The sequence below is a fragment of the Oncorhynchus gorbuscha genome, linkage group LG22 (genome assembly GCF_021184085.1).
Source record: "Oncorhynchus gorbuscha isolate QuinsamMale2020 ecotype Even-year linkage group LG22, OgorEven_v1.0, whole genome shotgun sequence".
NCBI classification, from domain to species: Eukaryota; Metazoa; Chordata; class Actinopteri; order Salmoniformes; family Salmonidae; genus Oncorhynchus; species Oncorhynchus gorbuscha.
This window is the reverse complement of record NC_060194.1, coordinates 23715930-23741720: the sequence shown is the minus strand read 5'-3', so window position 1 is coordinate 23741720 and position 25791 is coordinate 23715930. Positions and strand designations below refer to the sequence as shown.

Genomic DNA, 25791 nt, shown 5'->3' with positions numbered 1-25791 from the left:
TTCACCCTTGCTGATTGACATTACTTTGAGTAGCTACTACAGTAATGCAAGTCTTCAGAGGGTCAGTGTAAGGTGCAGAGGAGAGGATAAATAAGCTTCAGAGGAGAGGATAAATCACTGGGAATCTCAAGAAGAGTGGCGCAGCGGTCTAAGGCACTGCATCTCAGTGCTAGAGGCGTCACTACAGACCCTGGTTCGATTCCTGGCTGTACCACAACATTGATTTGGAGTCCCATAGGGAGGTGCACAATTGGCCCAGCATCATCCGGGTTAGGGTTTGGCCGTCATTGTAAATAAGACTTTGTACTTAACTGACTTGGCTAGTTAAATAAAAGGTTAAATCAATTTTTTTAAATCTCAAAAATAAAGAGTAGCCTATATAAACATCAGTAAAGTTACTTGAGGAGCGAAATCTGAAATCTAAATAAGACTACTTATTTTCACAGCCATGTTGAACCTACATCTTATGAAATTATATCATTGTTGTTTACACATTACCGTAACTACCATAATATACCTACCTAATTTAAAAGCTTAATTTAACAAATTAATTCAACTCAATTGTTACTGCCTAAATCCCCAGTCCGAGATCTTATCTTTCAGTTTTCAGGGGTTTGTTCACGTCTAGACATATGGTGCTGTCCTGCAGTCTGCAGATGGACAATGTATCCCTAGTAATGGTAGCTCTTTCAACACCAATTAGGTTACAGGCCAAAGTGACACCCAAGCTGATGGAAGCAATTGTGCGTCTGTCTCACGAGGGCGCCAGAGCTGGTGAGAAGTTTAGCTATCATCTTAGTTCTAACCCCTAGATTAAAAGAGAGGGGGGAGGGGGATCATTAATAAACAGACTGTGTTTTCTTATGGCCCTGTCACGCAGGGATGTGTGTGCTAGCTATGTTGTGCCATGAAATCATGTCATGTCTCATTGATGATCAACGACAGTACTGCTATAGACAAAGCATGGAGTGCGAGTTCACATGAAAATAATTTGGTGACAGTAGCCTTTGTGGGATGGGGGGGGGGTCAGAGATTACGTTCTTGAGTCGATAGAGTTGTATATGAAGTGACAAGTGGTAGAGTGATTAGTCCGAAGAACAGTTGGATTTGTTGTAGAAAAGCATGTCTGTTGAAACACTAGAAGCCCTGAAGTTGGTATGCTACTACTGTATGCTATTACAGAGGATCAACCCCTGTCATCTTCACTTTTGAACATTTGTCTATTTGTCTGTTTCCATTAACATAAATTTGTTGTCTTGCAGCTTTCATTGTTATCATGCCAAAATGCATCACAATATCAGTGGTGAAAATGCTTGTTAAGAGGGTGTGATTAGAGATTAAGCTGATGGAATGTTTTTTTATGATCTGATGTCACATTAAAAATCAATCTTTTTAGACAAAAGGGCTTGTGCCAAATCGGTTAGCACTGCAGTCTCTGTGCAAGAAGACCAAGAGTAGTGCCCCTGCCTTATGACATCTTGGGGTCACTACCTCACGCTATTGCGTGCAGACAAACCAGAATATATTTTCACTCTGTGAATATCGCCTTTGAGCTGATTGAACACTTTAACCGATAATCTGGTGACTGAATATCAGCAAGAATACAAAAAATACATTCACTGGATCAAACATACTGTACGTACTATATGATATAACATGACATCTGTAAAGAATGATAATCATTTTTAATGATAATAATTATGTGGTACAAACAGAACAAGCTAAATTAATTGGACCCTTTTTCTAAAAACAAATGAAGTGAACAATAGCTTTCTGGATTAAGTGTAACAACAAATGGGATTTGAGAAAAGCTATATGATTGTAAATGATCCTGGCCCATATTAGAATCAGGAGTTAATTGCTTGGATCCATTGGAAGGAATGTTTCTGATCCGTATTGAAAAACAGTCTATTCAAACATGATGACTAGAAACAAGAGGGAACTGGAATTTCCCCGATCTGCACGCAAGCTGAAGGGAATCTGCCAGAGAAGGTTTTGCAGCTGCCAAACAGCAGTGTAACACTCTGCCCTCCAGTAAACATGGAGATGGGAGAACTCAAGACCTCTTCTGTTTACTGGTTCCATTTTAGCCCCTTGATGATAAACACTACATGTAACTGGAATGGGAAATAAGGACCTGTAACCAGACTGCAGTGCGAAACACTACACTTCAAAGCATTCACAGTACTTACACCAAAAGGTTTTACATTAAAGTAATGCTTTCTCATTGGTACTTCAAAATGTGCCTCTCTTTGTACCAACTGTATAACATTTCAAAACCCTGTCACTCATCACTATCAATGTCATTAAATCAAACCTAGAACATTTTCTGCATTTCCCTATGAAGACTATCACTCTGTACATACAGTGTGTTTCCAGAAGAGCATTTAAAGGTTATGGACGATTACCCAGTCTACCTCTCTTGCTTTCACGTGGTCAAATCCACTCACCTGGCAGCGCCTCAAATACGGATTAGCTTCATTTGAATTACTTAATTTGGCCACATCTGGGATATAATTCCATGAAAGTCGGATCTGATTCAACAATTTAGGTACAGTATATAATTATTTGATTATAACCCATTCAAATTGTGTTTACAATACGTGATAGATCATAAACAAAATCAAAAAATAATCACATTTGAAAGCCATCGTTCATATTCACACACAGCATCCTCCTCGTGTCATGTGAAGGCATCAGATTCCGACCAAGCAAAGCTGATCTATAAAACCCAACATTGTGGCATAGTGCACTTGGTACATACCTTTCTTTCTTGAGCATTACAATGAGCCCTGAGGGCAGCCGCGGGCCTTGCCAGGGAGCAGTCACGCGATGTACTCGGGAGAAAGTGGAGCATTCATTAACTCTCTGATCTGACTATGCCTTCCCTGACACTTTCACTAGTGCACAATTACTCCCTCATGTGCTGGAGCACATCACAGCTTCCTAATATCTTTCATGATCATTTCCCCCATTACTCTGTATTCCACAGAAATACACTGTCATGTCAGCTCATGGAAATCAAACAGGCAAGTTAGCTGGCGTTGACAAAACGCTCAGCATACATCAAGCTTCAGGTAACATTTTAGGAACAGCATGGAAAATGACATTATTTCTATGGACTTTTGGGGATTCTTATGAATCCATCACATCCTTTTCTAGTCTGATCAAAGAGAAGCCTTTTCATGATGAATGTGCAACAGGCAGTATCAGAACCATGGTATTATTTACCATTGACACTGTGATCCTACCTGCAAGGACACATACCTGAAACCACAGTGAGCCATGTAGTTTCTACTAGTTCTATCGTTTTATATTGACGATTTAGTCATTTAGCAGGCGCTCTTATCTGGAGCGACTTACAGGAGCATTTAGGTTTAGGTGCCATGCGCAAGGGCACATCCCATGCTCAGTGATTCAAACCAGTGATCTTTCGGTTACTGGCCCAATGCTCTTAACCGCTAGGCTACCTGCCACCCCATCACTTTACCTGCCCTTTTAGAATTGAGCTCACTGCAATGAAGTGAAGTGCATGCCTCAATCCTATTAACCACTCTGTGGGCTTATTGCGATCAGCAGTGAAGACCGTACAAGAGTGCGTGATGTCTAAATGGGCCTGATGAATGGAACCTGGCAAGGGGAACCACAGCTGCTGACAAAAAGGAGGAACAGTACATAGCACAACTTGTACTGCACACCCATTCATAAGGCCATAGGGGTTTACAGTGTTATTATGCTCCTGTGTGGCTAAGTCGGTAGAGCATGGTGCTTACAACGATTCCCGCTGGGACCACCCATACATAAAAATGTATGCACACATGACGAAGTCGCTTTGGATAAAAGCGTCTGCTAAATTGCATATATTTAAGCAATAAGGCCCGGGGGGGTGTGGTATATGGCCAATATACCACGGCTAAGGGCTGTTCTTAGGCACGTCGCAATTAGGATTGCCTGGATACAGCCCTTAGTCGTGGTATATTGGCCATATAACACAAACCCCGAGGTGCCTTATTGCTATTATAAACTGGTTACTAAAGTAATTTGAACAATAAAAATACATGTTTCGTCATTCCCGTGGAATACGGACTGATATACCACGACTGTTAGCCAATCAGCAGTCAGGGCTCGACCCACCCAGTTTATAATATATGATATGTCCTTATACAGTGTCCTTTAAAAGAACAGCACCGACCCCCCTTACTCACACACTGTGTCAGCTGAATGAGATACGTCATCAAGATTATTCACAAATGTACTAAGCAAATAGCACACAAAATGAGAGATGACTGAAAAACAAGAAAACCACAGTTCTGGCACACATCCTGTGTTAGTGGTGTAACAGCTACAGCATTGTCTCAGGCTGTAGCTGTAAATAACATCTACTCTAAACCTGAAGGTTTGTAGGGTGCTAAAAACCTATAAAAAAACAACCACCTGTTGAAACTGGAATATATTCTTGTGTTTGAGGGTCAAATCTTAACCAATATTTGTAGTGGTTCATTTAGTCTTATCCAGGGGTCATAAAATCAGACTTGGTGATCAACTCGGGGAGTTGAGTACTGGGTGATCAAATTTGAGCATAATTGTGCCCGACAACAGTCCAACAATAGTGTTGGGACAACAAAGGATTTCGCTCTGCTGCACGCTGTGCTCTCAGCTTGTCCTTGATGGACCAAAATATTTAGTGGTTTGGGGTCTGCCACTCACGCCTTTTGTTGTGCAGGGCCAATCTACACAATTATTGACATGAGACTATTCATGCAAAGATACCCACCAGCTCCAGCATGGCCACAGAAAGAGACAAGCTCATTACATCCCTAATGAGGGAAAATGCTTTAATATTTGTTTTCTGTTCTGCTGTAACTGAGGATGGGAGATTTCAATTGGACAGTACAATTACTTTAAGTTTGTAGCTACTGATATTAGTGAAAAGAGCAGAGCTACTAATTTCCGTCATTAGATATATATATATCTAATGACGTATTGTATATTGCAAAGAAGTCATAAATAGCTGATGGCTGACACCTCGTTTAACATATATGGCCATTTGAGTCAAAACCTGTTCTGAATCAGATAATACAATTAAGTTAACACATGTAGCAACACCACATTGACCTAACATATTTAATTACAGAAGGGACTGGAAATGACACAGAAAAAAATAACAAGGTACATTTAACCAACATATAAGTATATTGCAATAGTTCATATAGGCTACCAGGCATGTTAATCCAATACAATCTGGCTGAATGATCAAGGGTGCCACAGTGGCGTCATGCATGCATGGGTCAAATATCTGTTTGGTCATGTTTTCCACTTTCATTCTCTCAATGTAGTAAACCTTGTCAAATACGTAGAAAAGTAGGACAGAGGTAGGAGTGTGCATGGTGAAAATATCAAAAGGCTCGTGATGTCTTGTATGCCTGCTGTAGCGGTCCATGAAGAACCTAGTTCAGCACTACTTCAGAAACTTCAGCTCTTATCTAATGACCATCTAGCTATCTGAATGTGTTACACCCAGCCTGATGATTCATACCACCCTTCTACTTTGATCCATGTGTGATAAATAATATTCTTTCAGCTGTCTAAATGTTGTCTAAAATGTTGTCTAAATGTTCTCATTAATAATGTTAACAGAATTGTAGCTTCATGACAGGGAAACAGCACTAGGGTAAAGTGGATGTGATGCAACTCAAGTGTACAAAACAATATTTTCATTAAAAAAACAAATAAACTTTGTACGGTTGTGATAATGAATTGCACAGTACTGTATGCATATGATATAGAATGTACACTAGTGCACCATAAAGTGTGACATCTAATATACAACAGATCCTGCAGTAAAAATACATCATTTTCATACTACAGTGTAGGTTGTAATCTTAGCATTCAGGGCCAAAACCCGCATGCTCGCTGTCACGATAAGGTGTAACTGCTGTCACGAGAGACTGTATAGGGTGTAACTGCACCACATGGGGACGCTGTGCTGTCTGTACCTTGAAAGAAGCTTTTGACCCGGAGGTAGCTGACGCTGAGGCGCAGCACTGAGAGCTTGTCCAGTTTGGAGATGATGTCTGGGGTGAAGGGTAGGAGACTGGCCAACCGCTCCAGCTCTGCATTCAGACGGTCACGGTGCCTCTTAGACGGGTTGCTCTTCTGGCTGGCCGCTGTCTGTTTTCTGTCGGATATAGAGCCAAATCATTTAGCAAGGTTCATTGATGTTATGAAAAAGAAACAATCTAGGAAGTATTAGATCAATCTCCTGAGGGCAAAAATACAGTGCTATTTCCCCAATGATGACTGGTTTATTCAATAAGCAAGCGTGCATTAATGACATATAATCTCCTCTGGTATATTAATCAATAGTTATTGGAACCTGTATCATGTCTAAGGGGATATTTTGAGAATGGTCAGGGGTGGTCTGTGGGGTCTGAGAAACAGTCAATTCCTTGAGTAAAAAGTAAAAACAACAATGACTAATAATAATAATAATAATATATGCCATTTAGCAGACGCTTTTATCCAAAGCGACTTACAGTCATGTGTGCATACATTCTACGTATGGGTGGTCCCGGGGATCAAACCCACTACCCTGGTGTTACAAGTGCCATGCTCTACCAACTGAGCTACAGAAGGACCACTAAATAATGAAGAGGGAAAGCTTCTGTAGCTGTAGCTAGCAGGTCCTTCAACAGAATAATGCTGAAGAGACAAATGATCACAGATGAGCATGAACTATATCAAATAAACTGGTATAACAGGTGTACTGTACCAAATCTTACTCTCCAGTGTAATAATGTAAATACATGGTATTAGTACCACAATTCAAAGTGTAACCAACTACCCTTGGAAATAAACACAATATAACAATGAATGCTTTTGGGTTTGGTGCTCTGTTTAAATTGTAGCCTATGTTTGAACATAAATTATTTTTGTCAATTAATTTACAAATGTGTGGAATGTCTATCAATGCCAGACTTTAAACAAGGTTACTGTCATTATAGAATATATTTTAGTTTGCACATGTAACCAACAGGTATGCATTTCATGTGAGATGAACTCCTAAGATCAAATAGGTTGATTCTAAGAACTCATGACTACTATTGTGTTGTCATGTGTTACTGCCATCTTAGGTCTCTCTTTATGTAGTCTTGTCCTGATGTGTGTTATGTCCTATAATTGTATTATATATATTTTAAAATCCCATCCCCCATCCCCACAGGAGGCCTTTTGCCTTCTGGTAGGCCATCATTGGAAATAAGAATTTGTTCTTAACTGATTTGCCTAGATTAATACAATTTTTCCATTTTTATTGAATATAGTAACAAGTCACTTTTGTACAACTTTTGCACATGTCAATTAGAATCATTGATTCATGATCAGTAGTGTGCAACAGATGAGAAGTAGATGGTTGCATTATCCCAATCATATAGCTTGATAAGATAGGTCAATTATGATTTAATTAATCAAATAAAACATTCAATACTTAAGTGACAATATCTGGTAGTGGTACTCAACTGTTTTTGGATGGGCTTCCTTCTCTTCCTCCCAGCATATAAGCAGTCCCCGGGTGGAATCATCATCTGAGTCAATTAACATGAATGCATTACTGGTCTCAAGAAGACAAAACTTACACAAAGGGCATATTATGATAAAGAGGTCGCAAGTCCCCTTCAAGCAACAATATGGATTAGTGTTCAATATTTATTCATGCATCTATCACAAAAACAACGGCAAGAGCTGCCACAATGAAAAAACTAATTTAGCATCCCGTTATTTCACAACACTCGCATACCTTTGTTTACATTCCGGGACCAATGGCATAATAGCGTGGAAAAGTGTTATGCGTAGTAGCCTAAGCGTAGGCATAGTAAACCATCGATTTAAGGGAAATGACCTTTGCTGATACATTTTTGAAATTAACACATCTACTAGCAAACATATTGTATACAAATGTAACAACTCACCTAAAGGCTGTTCCAATCAATTTACAAATCAAAGTTAATAGGCAGTCCTCAATCGTCTAGAGCACCGTAAATGTATAATTTGTGAATAAAGTTTAACAAAAAAAACGAAACTAGATGCATACAATACAGCTCTCAGTAAATGTGCTTTATCAGTCGGCGGTCTTCTTGTCAGGGATGTGGTTGATGTTATATACCCGATTGGGTGGCGTTAAATTCCAGGTGGCGGATTCATCCCAATGACCTGGCATGCCCTTCGCACGCAACTCTCCGGGATGCTCTTCAGGACTGCGACCCACAAGCAGTTTCGCACTTCTCAGAGTTTAATCCAGTGAGCGAGGGTCTCTTATTGTGGATAATTTAATATTTACATACAATGGAATACGTTCATTTACAAACGAAATAGTATTAACGTAGGTTATATCCACCATTAGCATTCATTTTGACGTTTGGAAAGGAATGGAAAGAGCCACAGCAATTTTCCGGGAGGACAATAGCCAACATTTTCATATTCTCACATTTAAAAAAATGTAACTTCACTTTCCTACGTAGCGAAGGGTACAAGATACCAAATTAAAAACAGGGTGAGTAGCCAATTGTTCTGGAATAAATATGTAAAAATTGTCATTGGATGTGCTACTGTAGCCCAATAATGTACTAATGGAGAATAGAGTCTATGGGCTAGTGCTATTGTAGCCAATGTAAACGAACTGTATGCACACATGACTGTAAGTCGCTTTGGATAAAAGCGTCTGCTAAATGGCATATATTATTATTATAACTGTTAAACATAACTTATTTAAAATAGTGTGTGTGCATCTAGGCTATGCTAAAGTCTATTCAATGTATTGCATCGTCGAGATCGAACGAGGGGGACAGTAGAATTATTGACCCCAGAATTAGGGTCAATGGGTTCTTAAGACAAATCCTTCCTAAAAACATTCATACAAAAATAATGTTATTCAGTGTGTAATATTCTGTCATCAATAAGAAAATATAAGTAATTTGTAGTAATACTTCTTTAGTAATACTTCTTCAGAACCAATGGCAATTCATATGACAAAAAAATGCTAATATTCTTACATATAATAAAACCGCTCCCCTAAATGTCCCACTGACATGAGCATGAACCATTGGCCTGAACTCTGGGCCACCAGTACAATGATAGGGGAAAGTGCACCATTTAGTGAGCACCACGCACTGCAAAAAATATATTTATTGAAATGCATAGACATGAGCAGTATGACAAGTGTTCAATGTTTTTTTTAGAGACAGTTACATTGATAGTTAATAGCAACATGCCAGCAAAACAAGTTGGCAGTAGGCTACTGTAGCTGCAATCACAAATTCCTTACAGATAAGCCTGAGTTCAATTACTTCCACAATATCTATGGCTGAGGTGGACCCTACCTAATCTTCCAGGATGTAATTGGGGTTGACCACTAAGAAGGGGTCCTCTTCGATGACAGGTTCCTCTCCCTCATCACTAACTTTCTTCAGCCCAGTCTTCGTTAACTCTATGATAATGTGGTCCTATAATGAACACAATACAGAGCATGTCACTCACCAATTTGACAAAACACTTGTCAGATCAAAATCAGAAATGTTCTTCAAACAGTCAAATATTTTATGGTCTTGGTGTGTCTTGTTTCCAATGCTTTACTTACATAATGGATTAGTCTGTGAAGCACTTTCTCTATAAGGTTCTTCTTGGCAACCAGCTCAGCTTCTGACTCTATCTCACTCTCCATTTCTTTCAGGTACCAGTTAATCAGCTCGCTCATCTTCAGTGAGGACTCATCAACTAAGAATGAAACATTTGTTAAACCTTGGAAAAACTAGTATCTTTTTGAATTCATGACATTAAAAAAACTTTGCTAAGTAACATTTCAGTTTGTTAAAATGGTGAATCTGCAGTTGCTACATCTATTTTTTGACTTAATGATATATACTTCAAGAATCAATGCGTGTATAACTTAGAAATGCCCCATGAGCTTAATTCCATGTCACCCCATAAGAACCCAAAATATAAGCTTGTTTTACTACAATATTTGTAATATGTTGGAGTAGACAAACACTATATCCTCAAAACATTGTTAATCTATATTTTTTCTATCTATATAAAATTTCTTAATCTTGATCGGTCAGTCCTTGCAACCATAGCTATTTCTATGAATTCCGAGAGTGGTTACATTTCTCCAGCCCCATCGCTCAGCCTTTTACCAAAACAGTGGCAGGATGGAGCTTTGTTATTGTTTCAACTGTAGATGGCCCCTTTAAGCTCTTACTATCTTCCATCTTCTGCATGTGAAAAACAATGAGGTTGGAGACCCTTCTGTACTCAGCAAAGGTCATCTTGAGGGCAGGCTTGGCAGTGCTGGCCTTCTCTGGTCTGCCTGCCCCATGCTCTGTGTCCATAGCCTCCTCTGCATGATTGCCATTAGTGCCCATCATGTCATTCTGATCTGGAGAGTGAGGGTGGCAATTTAATGTATACGTGTAACACTTTCAATAAATATATTATTGCACAAAGGTGAAAGTGACCGTTTCTTACCATTAATTTCCCCATCGTCTTGTTCCTGGTCGAAGTTGATATCTGGGGAGTCGACGCGGATGACAGACTTATTCAATAGCCGGAAGGCCTCCTTAACGTGTTTGGGATGCACCTTTAAATAAGTCCAAATAAAAGGGTGAAAATGTGTTGTACAGTCAATTTAACTTCAGATATCAGGCAATCTTATTCATTACATGAGCAAAATTACTGAACCACCTCTTACACAAACAACCATAATTATTATCTTTAACAAGTATTGAAGACAAAAATACAGTCTTATTCTACAATGCCTATATATATGGGGATGTATACTTCAGTAGTAGGTGTCTGACCAACCTCATCTGAGCAGTAGAGCCTGGCCATGCCCTCAGATAGTCGGAGCATGCTCTCTAGCTGCCTGACGGTGATACGCCAGGCTGACTTGGTGCTGCCGCTGCTGTCCCGCTGACGCAGACGCTTGTACTGGTCCACCACAAACTCTTTTGCCTCTGCTGTGATCTGGGGTCAAAGTGCACCACACCAACAACAGGGAACAGAAAATATGTTACGGTAGGTAGGTAGGTAGGTAGGTAGGTAGGTAGGTAGGTAGGTAGGTAGGTAGGTAGGTCTTACTGAACGCTGCATCTGGGTGGCAGGGTAGGCTAGTGGTTAGAGTGTTGGACTACTAACCGGAAGGTTGAAAGTTCAAACACCCGAGCTGACTAGGTACAAATCTGTTGTTCTGCCCCTGAACAGGCAGTTAACACACTGTTCCTAGGCTGCCATTGAAAATAAGAATTTGTTCTTAACTGACTTGCCTAGTTAAATAAATAAATACAAATCTAAGCAGCCCAACATGAGGAACACAAACATAGGGAAATTATAACCTTTGGTTTAAACTGCCGAGCAAACAGTATGTATCTCTGGATCTCATCAGTGGCGTAGACTCGCTCCACAGACTCCATGTTTCTAAAGTGCAGGTCTACAATACGCCTGGCTATGGCATAATCTGTCACCTGGACCACAAGATAAAGGTGAAAATGTGTCAAGTTTCCAAAACATACATTTCCATTCAATATGGGCTTACTGTAGGAGTTGAAAAAGTTAGTGAAACCCTGCATTTTCTCTCTTACCTCATTGCACTCATCAATCAGAATGAAGAAGAGGTCAAATCTGGACATGATGGGTGCTGACATGTTGACGTTCTGTTTCAGAGACTTAGAGCGGTTGTATCTCCCGTCGATGGGGTTAGCAGCCGCCAGGATGGAGGTGCGAGCATTCAGAGTGGCCTGAACACAACACAGTCAAACAGCTCACAACTCAAACCACTGTTACTCCCTCTGCACTGAGTAGTAATAAGTATTGCAGAATTATAATTATAAGAAATAAATTGTGTACAGCTACAGCCCTATTTCCACATAGCATACCTTCACACCAGCCTTAGTGATGGAGATGGTCTGCTGTTCCATGGCCTCGTGAATGGCTACCTGGTCGTTCAGGTCCATCTTGTCAAACTCATCAATGCAACAGACTCCCTGTGGATGTTGATAACAGGACAAAGTTAGATCAAAGCGCACAGTGCCCCCCAGAGGACATATGAATGAACTGAAACGCATAAGCTGGCTGTCCCGTACTAGAACACAATGCTTACGTTATCCGCCAACATGAGGGCCCCAGCCTCGATGACAAACTCATGGGACTCCTCATCTTTCACTACAGCTGCCGTCAACCCGGCCGCGCTGCTGGCTTTCCCACTGGTGTAGACTGCCCTGGGCGCAAAGTCCTCCACGTGTCTGAGGTAGGGCATACCACACACATCCATCAGAGTTAAACACCAAGCTTTACCCTCAAAACATCCACACCACTCCTGCTTCCATCATGTAGTAGGCTACATTGCTATGAGGAATAATGAGACCTCCAGAGACTAGCAACACAGGCTGTGCAATACTAGTAAACAACTCGAAATGCTTCTGTTAAAGCTTTTCATTTTTCACACTGGTTTGAGTTCAATTTCAAATACAACATATGTAGGTTATACAAATAGGGTAGTGCTTGGTGATTTACTTTAGGAACTGGCTCTTGGAGGTACTGGGGTCCCCAACGATGCAAACATTAATATCCCCCCTCAGAGATGTGCCCTCCATGGTCGTCTTGCCAACACCGCCAAAGAGCATCAATAGGATTCCACGCTTGATCTCATTATTCCCTGAAATATTTTCTCAGGTTAGGCAGTGCATTTCAAAACAGATGTTTTAACAGTTTACAAGACAAATCTAATCAATTTCCACACCATGGATAGTGGGGAAGAGGCTGGTGCAGAGGTTGTGGTAGAGGTTCTTGTCCTGACTCATCTCAAACACTTTCTTCCACTCCTGAACAGTCATCTGGTTCTTCACACTCTCTGCAGTCTGGTCTTCCTGTCGTAGATCTTTACCACCAAACTACACACAGGAATACAGTTTGTGGTTTACAATACATAGTCTCTAGATCCATCTCACTCGCTAGAGGAATCTTCCCATGTTAAATACATTTTAAATTAATGTAAATAAATGTTTAACTAATGGAGAAACCTGAGGGTTAGTGGGGGCCACGTAGCAGGCTAGGAAGGCCAGTCTATAGGACAGATCCCTGACACCTAGAGCCTTCAGTCCCTGGATCCCATCTGCATCAAAGCCCTGCCTCCCCCCAGTCACTCTGCTGCTGGTTTCTGCCCTGGTGCCTGCAGTGCATACATGGAGAAAGTACAGGGGAGAATGTTACTATTATGCACCATCACAATGGTTTTTATTCAGGGTCAGGTATGACTTTGACCCTCAGAAGGCCATCTTGTGTGTATGAAAAGGCATGGCGTGTGGAGGGAAGTTCCTCACCTGACACAGCCAGGGCAGCGACATCTGGTACGACGATCAGTGTGCCGGTGAAGTCACAGCGGTCCCCTGCCTGAGCCATCTCCACAGCCTCTGCCCTCAGGATCACCTCCACACTGCGGGGGATGGAGCCACGAGGCAGCTCCGCCTGGGTCTCCTGGATACGCACCTATATGAACACCCATGCATACACAATTAGAGCCCTGATATATCATGCTATGGGTTCCTTGTCTGCTGGAGGGTCAATCTGGCCTGGTGGACTCATGCAGTCCAACCTCTTCGTACCTTCTGAAAGTCCACAAAACGGGACTTGTTGGGGTCCAGCATGAAGTGACGTCGATTGGCACAGACTGGGTTCTTACAAATGTTGGGCAGGGTGTATTTAAACTGCTGCTCAACATCTTTCATAACGGACTGGCATTCCAGACACAGGAAGGTACCACTGACCAGCTCAGGGTGCACTGGGTGTGTCCTCACCACCTGTCCACTGATACGCAGTAGGGACCCGATCCGGGCTGTGGAGAGCTCTCGGATCCTGTCAAGGGACAATACAATCAACTTAACACTTAAGGTAAGTAATAATGTCATTAAGTGTAATGTATTCAGAGAGATCTGGTTCAGTAGTTTGATCATTACTTTTGTCTTGATGGAAAGTCAGAGAAGGCCACGTAGAACTCTTTGGCTACTGGCATGTTCCCATGATCTCTTGCAAAGTAACGGACTGCTCTGCATAGGAATGGGTATACCCTGGGGATGACAAAACATGGACAAGTAGCAGGTAGCCTAGTGGTTAGAGTGTTGGGCCTGTAACTGAAAGGGTCGCTGGTTCAAATAACCGAGCCAACAAGTTGAAAATTCTGTCAGTGCGCCCTTGACTAAGGCACTTAATCTTAATTTGCTCCAGGGGCAACCTACTATGGAAGATACTGTAAAACACAAAATTTCACTGCATCCATCTGGTGTGTGAAAATGAAACATCAAATGTATTCCCTTTGTGGATTGATTGGACAAAATTGAAATGTTTAGTAACTTGCTGGTTCAGTGGAGAATTAGAATGAGTTTTTTGGCCAGACCTACCAAATTAGAATTTCAATTACCTGTAATATTCCTCCTGAATAGTGGTAGCTAGTTGCTGATTGAAGTGCTCAATGTTGGTGAAGTTTACAGTCAGTGTGTTTCTCTCTGGTCGAATGAGCTCCTCAGCATCAGGTTGATACAAAATCTCCCCGTTTGTGTCCTGAAACCTGTGTGTAAAAGTGAGGGGTGAGTTTACGCATTGATTATCACTCATATTAAGGACTATTATTGGGCTCGTCCAAACAACTTACTCCTCCAAGAACTCAAGAAATAACTTCTGACATTTTTCTGAAAGGTCATCTTTTACTGAAACTCCTGCAGTGCTGGTCTCAGCTGCAGACTCCATCCTGAAAAATTATGACAGTTCTATCGATGGAAGAGGGTATTTCGTTTGCCAACCTCCCCTGCAAGCTGATGGAGAAACAATGCACACAGGTGTGCCATCGAGTATAATTGGTATTTAGCTCCGCCAACAACTGCACCTCTTGAGGAGAAAAAACTAAAGCTGCGTTCACACAGGCAGCCCAATTCTGATCTTTTTTTCACTAATTGATCTTTTCATATCAGATGTTTTTCAGAGCTGATCTGATTGGTCAAAATACTAATTAGTGAAACAAATATGAGAATTGGGCTGCCTGTCTAAAGCCTTGTTCACACTGGCAGATTGAAGTGACTCAAATACTATTTTCCCATATGAAAAATTATATAATATAATAATAATTTACTCAACTTCTAAAAAACAAACAATAATAAAACAAACAATAATAAAACAATACAGATATATGATCTGGAGTCGAGACCACGTTTTTCAGACAGAGTTAAACGTTTTGAGTATTTCAAGCCACCAACAGAGAGTCAATACTGACAAATACATTATTTTAACATGTACATGTATTTATGTGTATGTAAATTACAGATATTTAAATATATGTTTGAGCCTTGTGTATGATGCCTTCAGAAACTATTCACAACCCTTGGCTTTTTCCACATTATGTTGTGTGACAGCCTGGATTGGATTACATTTAGATTTTGTGTCAATGGCTTACACACAATACCCCATGATGTCAAAGTGGAATTATGTTCAGAAATCTTTACAAATGAATTAAAAATGAAAAGCTGAAATGTCTTCAGTTAATAAGTATTCAACCCCTTTGTTATGTCAAGCCTAAAGTTCCTTAGTAAACATTTGCTTAACAAGTCACATAAGTGGACTCACTCTGTGTGCAATAGTGTTTTAACATGATTTTTGAATGACTACGTCATCTCTGTACCCCTCGCATATGTAAGGTCCCTCACTCGAGCAGTGAATTTCAAACACAGATTCAACCACAAAGACCAGGGAGGTTTTGCAATGCCTTGGTAGATGGGTAAAAAAAATTAAAAGCAGACATTGACTATCCCTTTGAGAATGGTGAAGTTATTATTTACACTTTGGATGGTGTATCAATACACCTAGTCACTACAAAGATACAGGTGTCTTGCCTAACTCAGTTGCCAGAGGGGAAAGAAACAGCTCAGGGAGTTCACCATGAGGCGAATGGTGACTAAAACAGTTACAGGTTTAATGGCTGTGAGAGGAGAAAAGTGATGGATCAACAACATTGTATAATGAACAAAAATATAAATGCAACATGCAACAATTTCAAAGATTTTACTGAGTTACGGTTCATATAAGAAAATCAGTCAATTGAAATAAATTCCTTAGGCCCTAATCTATGGATTTCACATGACTGGGAATACAGATCTGTTGGTCACAGGTTCGTAAAGTATTCAGACCCTTCACTTTTTCACATCTTTGTTACGTTACAACTGTCATGACTTTACTTTCATTAATCTGATGACTGTTATTTATTTAATCCGCTAACTATGTTTAATTGTTAGCTGATTAAATGAATCATGTAACAATAAACTCATTAGCAATTTGGGGCACCACGGAAGAGGTTGTTTAAAGAATTAAACTCTAAAGGTCTTTACCTATCACATCCATAAAACAGTCAAAGTATTCATCATTACCTCTTATCTTATCATTCCGAACAGTCGTAACCATCTTGGATCTGCAAAATCCCCAGTCTCACTCATAATTCAGAATTACACAAATCAGTTAAATTATTTATTTACTAGCACACACTCTTACTACATGAGACAAAGGTCCCTAGCGGATTGACACAATATAGCATTTTACCCAACGACATAGAGCGAGAGAGAGAAGAAGACACTTATTGTCGACATTCTATAACTATTCTCACATTAATCATATACTTTGCACACAAACCGTTTGGAAAAATAAATCATGAATGTATATATGTGTGGTTGGCTTTGTCCGTCGTGTTGTCCTGAACAGAGCTACAGAGTTCACTCTTAAAACTAAATCACGTGGTAAACCGTGGGGTGTTGGGTTGAACGTGCAGAGATTGACACAGAGACAGGGAGGTTTTTGTCCGCAAAAACAACTTTACTATGACAGACGCCAGCCACCATCCTTTTTCCGTTTCTTCCTACCTCCCATGCATGCCTCCCCAGGTCCCTCCTCCACAGTGCCTGGAAGACAGGGCAGTGTCGACTGAGGAGAATGGACACGAGTAGGTTAGAAACAGCTCCCACATGCATCTGGCACTCCCCATTTATCCAGGACCAACTTGTCGAGCATCGGGAGGGACGTTACTTTCGTTAGTAGCCAGCCCTTGGTCAGGCGCACCAGGTCGCTCATCTGAGCACGGGGGGGAAAGGTTGGGGTCAAAGGTCCAGTCGTGGACCAGTTGTGCACGGCGAGTGAGATTGAACCCATAACGGCTCAGGATCTCCCATTTGAGTCCCTCATAATTCGCGACCTGGTCAGCATTCAAATCAAAGTAGGCCTTCAGGGCCTTCCCAGAGAGGTAGGGTGCCAACAGGCTGGCCCACTTGGACTTGGGCCATCCTTCCTTCCTCTCGAAGGTGTACAAATGCGACTCCATGTCATCTTCCTCCCTTAGCTGAACCAGGAACTGATTCGGGCCAGACTCCTGAGCCCCCCCAACCTTCAACTGGGCTACCTCCACTACCAGTCTGTGGTTATGTTGTTTCTGCTCTTCCAGTGCTTGCTACTGGAGAGCCTGTTGCTTCTGCTGGCTGAGGATAAACTGAGCCACCAACTCCTCCATGGTGATCTCTGTACGCTCGACCCCACGGTACCCAAAGCTACTGAGACGCCCGCATTCTCCACTATATGTGGTAAACCGTGGGGTGTTGGGTTGAGCTTGCAGATATTAACACAGAGACAGGGTGGTTTAAGTCCGCAAAAACAACTTTACTATGACAGAAAATAAACACAACAAAGAAAATCACTTAAGTTTGGCTCGGTCCTTCTTCTCTACGTTTGCTCAGTGTTGATCTCCCCCCATTCTCCCTTGCAGTGTGCCACAGTGCTCCTTTTATTTGGCCTCCACAGCTGGTTGGCACTTTCCCCTAATTACCTCCATTTGGAGCTGTCCATGTCGGGGTGCCCAGCTCCCGTTCTCCCAGCAGAGAGAGCCAACGTTGCCTCACGTACCTCACGTACCATCCCCTGGGGTAGACCTCCTGGGATAACACACACATTACTATCTTAACAAAAGTATTCTAATCATTTGTCATATTATATGCACAACATTTTGGATGAAAACTTGACAGATAAAGGGTATTTACTTTTCAAGGAGATACTTTTCAAGTTACAGTATTTCCGTTATACAGTTTTTAATAACATCACAATATGAAAATCAATATTACATTTGTTTTCCATAGTTCCCCACTGACCATTCTCCACATTGTTATGTTAGAAATATTGTTCCGTTATTCAGTTTTTGGATATTAAAGTCTAGTTACATTTACGATCGAGTGTGAGCTGTCAACCCAGCAGTTCCCTCCTTACCCCTCTGCGGGTGGGAGAGGGTTTGGTTATTGTCAACCATTGCCAAGCTGATCTAAGTCATTTGATCCTCACAGGACAGGCATGACACAGCATTATTCTAAAATGGATTAAATTGTTTTTTCCCTCATCAATCTACACACAATACCCCATAATGACAAAGCAAAAGCAGGTTTTTATAAATGTTAGCAAATGTATTACAAATAAACTGAAATATCACATTTACATATTCAGACCCTTTACTCAGTACTATGTTGAAGAACCTTTGGCAGCGATTACAGCCTCAAGTCTTCCTGGGTATGATGATACAAATTTGGCACACCTGTATCTGGGGAGTTTCTCCCATTCTTTTCTGCAGATCCTCTCAAGCTCAGTCAGGTTGGATGGGGAGCTGCACAGCTGCACAGCTGCACAGCTATTTTCAGGTCTCTCCAGAGATTTTTGATTAGATTCAAGTCCGGGCTCTGGCTGGGCCACTCAAGGACTTTCAGACTTGCCCCAAAGCCACTCATGCATTGTCTTGGCTGTGTGCTTTGGGTCTTTGTCCTGTTGGAAGGTGAACCTTCACCCCAGCCTGAGGTCCTGAGCGCTCTGGAACAGGTTTTAATCAAGGATCTCTCTATACTTTGCTCCATTCATCTTTCCTTCGATCCTGACTAGTCTCCTAGTCCCTGCCACTGAAACACATCCCCACAGCAGGATGTGGTTTCCTCCAGATGTGAAGCTTGGCATTCAGGCCAAATAATTAATTTATGGTTTTGTTAGACCAGATAATCTTGTTTCTCATGGTCTAAGAGTCCTTTAGGTGCCTTTTGGAAAACTCCAAGTAGGCTGTGTCGTGTCTTTACTATGGATTAAATGATATGACATGCCATTTTATAAAATCAATTCTCTGTAATTAATATTACCTGATTCAACTAATCATGTAAATGTAATTAACTAGGAAGTTGTTGTCTTCCGAACAAACTCTTAAAGACCTGGTAATCTTTTATGTCAATAGCAGTCAAATTAATCGTCACCTTAATCATCACCTTATTCTCATCTGAACTACGTAACATTTTTGGTTACCTTCACGAACCCTGGCTAACAAGTTGAATCAGCATTACAACTTTGGTTTAATTATTTATTTATTAAATACCTAAATAGTCACACAGAATTACATATACACAGGATGGAACATTGATGACTAATTATGTCATAAAAGAAAATGTCCCTAGCGGACAAACCCGATATGACAGCTGGTTACACAAAGAAAGGGGGTTGGGTTTGAATGAAAGAGCGGGAAGACTGAGGAACAAAGGGATTGGGTCTCTATCTGACCTTATAAAGCTATGCTATCGTAAATACAGAATCTTATGTATTATAAATAACCGCCCATTCGGGAAAGGAAAATGCAAGAAGTATATTTACTCTGAGCTGCGCTTCGATAGATTGGTCAGAGACGGAAGGCTGGGTTGCTCAGCAAAACTCTCCCTTGACCTTTGAAGAATATTTCTGGGCGGATACGTTGTAGTCTTTCGTCATGTTGTTGAACGGTTACGTTGTAGTACCCTGTCGTCGTGTGGTAGAAAGGATACGTTGTAGTACCCTGTCATTCTGAAGAGATTGTCCGTCCTTTCCTAGGCCATGCACGTTTACAGCTGCTGCTGATAACTCGACATCTAGGATGTAACACTTCTTTAGTGAATAAGAGTACAACATTCATTCTAAGTTGCCATATTAAGCTCATGCTATATTCTGGCTGGTATAGTCAAAATGAATCCTTCCAGCCTGGCGATCGTCACCTCCATGTTGAAATTAGCCCTTTTAAACGTATGGTCACCAGTTCTCACGTCGTCGGGAACACAATGTTAATTACGTAAGGTTGTAGTTGATATTAGCCCTTTTAAATGTATGGACATCAGTCCTCACGTCATCGGGAACACAGTGTTAAATTCGTAAGCTTGTAGTCGTTCAACCATTCGCAAGGCTGAGGTTGGCTTAGTCCACTGTGAATTGGGTCACGGGGGCTCTTATAGAAATGTAGAAAAGGGGTTGGTTCATAATTTCCAACCAATGCCTATTCACGTGAGTGTGGCCACTGAGTGAGCATATTTTACTTATGAAAACAATTCTCTAATTTTAAAAGATAAAATTACTTTTCATTTTTTCACAAATAGTTTCATATTTAAACATTTAAATTGCACAACAATTCCATGTGAATCTGATAACTAGAATGTGTAGACTTTCCAAGATACAATTTATGTCGTCCTATCATCAGTAATAATGTCTCCGACGACAACTGATCTGACATCATATTTTTTAAGTACTAACAGATACTTTCAACTGGTTGGATTATCGAAATATTACTCAGTTCCCAACCTTTTGATGTTACCATACTCTCTCTATGTTAACAAAAGGCTTTCCAAGAGTCCATTCTGTGGAGCAGAGAGAGAAAAGGGAGAAAGGTATTTGTCATGACAGCTCTCATGTGCCTTTTACTTAGAAGTGGCTTCTTTCTGGCCACTCTACCATAAAGGCCTGCTTGTTGGAGTGCTGCAGAGATGGTTGTTCCAGCTGAGCAGGTGTCCACATACTTTTGGTTATTTTCACATCAACTCAATGATTAAACTTTTACATGCAAAACATCACTTAGGGACCCTAACACCTCGATCACACCGGCAGTGTCAGTGGGTTTTGGTACACCAGAAGTACATAGATTTCTAATGGAACGCTGCGTTTGCATTGCGGCATTGCTTTGCAGAAGCAGTTGCTGTGTGTTCTCTGTGGTGTATACATTTGATTTATCGAACTATGCATCAAATTGTATACATAGACGACTTGACAGAAATGGTAGCAGAAGGTGAATTTTGAACTTTTGTTGCACATGCATCCAGATAATGTGTCGTGCCCTTTTGCGCAATAACGTAATGCTGTAGGTGTGGTCGAGGTGTAAAAGGCGCTGCAGCATTTATGGTGATATGGCCTCTGCAGAATTCAGGGCATTCATACTTCTTGTGTTTCGCTGAGCAGCGCAGAGCTGTTGTGAAGGAAGTTGCCAAGTAATTGAGTTTGTGTTTATACAGGACCTCCCGCCCTCACCTACCGTCAACCAACCTTGTCAATGGAGAGCCATACGGAGCCACCATCCCACCCTCAGCCTGGACTGTCTTCCCGACAATGCACACCTTAACAAAGAGGCAGTCCCTACCTTGTCAGGACGTTAAAGGATTGCAAAGTCCACCTCACCCCACAGGAGCAACAGAACAGCCACCAACTATCTGAGACATATCAAACACTCCTTTAGACCTGCATCTGGTGGTGGTCTATCCAGGTCCACCTCAGCACTGATCTACCAGACCAGGCCCGCCTTAGCACAGCTCAACTAGATCCGGCCCATCACAACACAACAGAGCTCAACCAGACCCGGCCCATCACAGCACAGCTCTACTAGATCCGGCCCATCACAACACATCTCTACCAGACCCGGCCCATCACAGCACAGCTCTCTCAGATAAGGCCCACCCCAACTCAGCCCAGCTCTACACAGCACCGACCACTACATTAGGGTCTGGCAAAACACTGTTGAGGGTAGTGCACCACATGATGCAGTCCACCCACAAGCATTTTGCTACACTCCCATTAACATCTGCTAACCATGTGTATGTGACAAATAAAATTTGATTTGACCCCATGTATCATTCACATCATCAGCCCTCATATTCTGAGAGTTTGGAGCTTCACCAGCCACACTGCCCTCCACACCACTCTCCTCAAGTCCCCCCACAACCTCCCTCCCAGGCTAATTTTGGTTACTCTCCCTACTCCCATCCCCAGGACAGGCCTGGGACACTCCTTCCCCCTATGGCAGCCCCACCCTGCAACAGGAGCCACACCAAGGCCTCCTGTGCACACTCAGAATAGAGCATTGGCAGCCATTCCGATCCCTTGCAGCAGCTCCACTCCCTTGGCAGGAGCTTCAGCTGGGTGGACAGAGCTCTGCCAACACTGCTCTCCCTGTTCCCACCCCAGCCACTGCATCCAGTGACTTGAAGGAAGTCTGTCAGATGCTCAGTCTACTCTGCTCTCACGTGGTTGGCATGGACCTTGGCCAAGTCTCAGCTCACTCAACAAATAGCTGCAGATGACCCTATGCTCTTATGGGAATGAGCTGAATACTCCCTCTGACTTTAAATATTGTAGGGGGCTTGGGCTATTGCACATAAGTGTGCGAAGTCTGATTTAAAAATGGATACAATTGATATTTGGTTACAGGACTCATTCTGTTTCTCTCTGAAACATTGTTAAATGGTTCTGTATCTGATGAAGACATTGAAGTAAATTATTCTAATGAATTTAGATGTGACAGATTGCAGAAAGGGGAGGAGTGGCCATACATGTCAAATCTAATTTGATGGTGTTCCAATCTTTAAATATTTCTGTTCGCAAGAAATTTGAGCTCCTGGTTATAGATGTGTTCATAAACAACATTTTGGAAAACAGTAAATGCACAGAAGTATACAAATTCCCCTTCTTCCCTGCCTAAGAAAGCTCCTTCTGACTCTGGCATCTGTGCTGCTTTTAATCATCATTTTATCTTGGCAAGCTTTTTATTTGAGAGAAATGGTGCTTTAATTGACCCTGGTCAGTCAATCAAGGGCTCTTCATTCTGCCAGCCTCTTGCTGACTCAATGGTTAACCTGTCAACTTCCAGTGAATCTTTGTTTTCATTTCTACAATTTACTATCTGTGATGTGCTAGATGCCTTGCTTAATCTGGATGTTTAAAAAATCAACTGGGGCTGATACGCTTGATCCATTTTCGCTGCAGCTTTCTACCCCTGAATCATTAACCCATGTTTTTAACCTTACGATTATATCTGGTACTATCCCCAACATTTAGAAGGCGGCCCATGTACTCCATCTATACGAAGATGGTGACCCTTGTGACCTAAATAATTATAACCCTATTTCTAAACTTTCTTGTCTAGCTAAAATATTTTTTAATTTTACTAGGCAAGTCAGTTAAGAACAAATTCTTATTTTCAATGACAACCTAAGTACAGTAGGTTAACTGCCTGTTCAGGGGTAGAACAACAGATTTGTACCTTGTCAGCTCGGGGAAGTCGAACTTGCAAACTTTTGATTACTAGTCCAACGCTCTAACCACTAGGCTACCCTGCCGCCCCTAAAATATTATAATCCTTGATCAATTCTCAGCTAACCGCAGGGGTCGATTCTGTGTCCTGTACTTTTTACTGTTTACATTAACAATATCTACAAAAAACTAGAGGCGGCAGGGTAGCCTAGTGGTTAGAGTGTTGGATTAGTAACCGGAAGGTTGCAAGTTCAAACTCCCGAGCTGACAAGGTACACATCTGTTGTTCTGCCCCTGAACAGGCAGTTAACCCACTGTTCCTAGGCTGTCATTGAAAATAAGAATTTGTTCTTAACTGACTTGCCTAGTTAAATAAAGCTAAAAAAATAAAGACACTTGCATGCCGATGATACTGTTGCGTATGCCATTGCCCCCATGGTTGACCAGGCTCTATCTGAACTTCAGTCTGCCTTCATTGTATTACAGAAAAACTTTATTGACCTGAAGTAAGTATTGAATGCAGGTAAAATTAAGTATATGTTGTTCTCTACAGCGTATAAAAATAACTTTGATGATATAAGCATATGTACTTTAGATGGTGTCCATTGATTGTGTCCCTGCTTACAAATATCTGGGAATCTGGATAGTTGATAGGCTGTCTTTTAAAAAACACATAGTTAGTTAAGAAGCTGGGGTTAAAATGAGCTTATTCTATAGAAATAGGTCCTGCCTCTCACTAAATAGTAGAAAACAGATTATTCAGTCTATGTTCCTATTGGTCCTAGACGATGGCGACTTCATCTATATGAATGCAGCTGCCACTTCATTAAACCATTAGATGCAGGTTATCACAGTTTCATCTCTCACAGTTTCAGTACTCATCACTGCATTCTCTAGTAGAAAGTTGGTTGGCCCTCTGATGTCACGTAGTTTGATACATTGATAAATAAATAAAAAGGTTTAAAATATTGGAGAGTCCGCAACGGCCTAACACCATCCATAAGGCGCCTCTGACCACATTTCGAATCAAGCATAAATTGGCTCTAATGCTAACACCTCGATCACACCGACAGTTATTGCGTTTTGGTACACCAGAAGTACATTAATTTCAAATGGAACGCTGTGTTGGCCTGGCAGCATTGCAGCATTGAGTTGCAGAGGCAGTTCCAGTGCGTTCTGTGTGGCGCACATGTTGGATTTATCGAATGTATGCATCTAACTGTATGGATGGAGTGCTTGACAGAAATGGTAGCAGAAGGTTAATGTTAAACTTTTGTTGCACACATATCCAGATGATGCTGCGTACTATTTGCGCAATGACATTGTCAGTGTGATTTTGGCATTAAGGTACCAGAGGTAAATAGAAGACTCAAAATTATAATCGGGGTGAAGAAGGTTGTGAGGTGTGAGTGTGTATTTTACACATACATATATACACATATATATATAATATATAAGTACATATATTTGATTGAATTATATATTTGATAAATATATTTTCCTGATATATTAAAATGTTTATATATTTTTTTTTAAATATATTCCAATATATAATTTTCCAGTATGCATTTGCATATCCGATTAGATTCTGTTATTTTTCCTGCAGTTTAAACAGCAAAAAAAGCACACAGAATCAGATTTCAAGCCACATTTCAAATGTAATTCCTGGCCATGCGACCCGTGTCTGAACAGTCAAATCTGATTTATTTTCTCTCCAGTGTTTTTTAGACTGTTATTTGACACATCTTGTTGCTTGCTACATACTCTGTTGAAATTTAGACAAGAACATGTGGTAGATTGTTTACAAACAAGTTAGTGAATGTGCTAGAAAGCTATACAGCTACTTAGTTAGATAGTGGACTACTGTGGCTAGCCAAAAATGAATCAGATCGAAAGTTGGATCATCTTATCCTTTGGGGCTTTAAAAGTTTTCTTACACTATGATTTTGAACATTCAACGCAACTGGGAATCCTCAATGGCAGGCATTGTCGTCTCCTTAGCTTGCTACACAGCATACCACCCTGCATACCACTGCTGGCTTGCTTCTGAAGCTAAGCAGGGTTGGTCCTGATCAGTTCCTGGATGGGAGACCAGATGCTGCTGGAAGTGGTGTTGGAGGGCCAGTACGAGGCACTCTTTCCTCTGGTCTAAAAAAACATCCCAATGCCCCAGGGCAGTGATTGGGGACACTGCCTTGTGTAGGGTGCCGTCTTTCGGATGGGACGTTAAGCGGGTGTCCTGACTCTCTGAGGTCATTAAAGATCCCATGGCACTTATCGTAAGAGTAGGGGTGTTAACCCCAGTGTCCTGGCTAAATTCTCAATCTGGCCCTCAAACCATCAGTCACCTAATAATCCCCAGTTTACAATTGGCTCATTCATCTCCCTCCT

General features: G+C 41.3%; 1 protein-coding gene and 1 long non-coding RNA gene across 2 annotated transcripts; both read right to left on the bottom strand.

Annotated features, from left to right (window-relative positions):
• Positions 1-6002: 6002 nt before the first annotated feature.
• LOC124009190 lies at positions 6003-8216 on the bottom strand. Its single transcript, XR_006834237.1, has 3 exons — positions 7968-8216; positions 7519-7583; positions 6003-6178 (listed from the first exon to the last, which is right to left on the bottom strand). It is a non-coding gene; the product is annotated as an uncharacterized LOC124009190 (long non-coding RNA).
• A 949-nt stretch (positions 8217-9165) lies between these two features.
• Positions 9166-14931, bottom strand: mcm6l (MCM6 minichromosome maintenance deficient 6, like). The gene is made up of 17 exons (XM_046322167.1): positions 14693-14931; positions 14462-14608; positions 14001-14111; positions 13650-13899; positions 13368-13533; positions 13068-13216; positions 12788-12938; positions 12562-12703; positions 12149-12290; positions 11925-12032; positions 11631-11786; positions 11385-11513; positions 10855-11016; positions 10519-10630; positions 10253-10429; positions 9632-9768; positions 9166-9497 (listed from the first exon to the last, which is right to left on the bottom strand). Exons 1-17 carry the CDS (start codon positions 14785-14787, stop codon positions 9375-9377), a joined length of 2457 nt encoding a protein of 818 aa, XP_046178123.1. The 5' UTR covers positions 14788-14931; the 3' UTR covers positions 9166-9374.
• Between the last annotated feature and the right edge of the window lie 10860 nt (positions 14932-25791).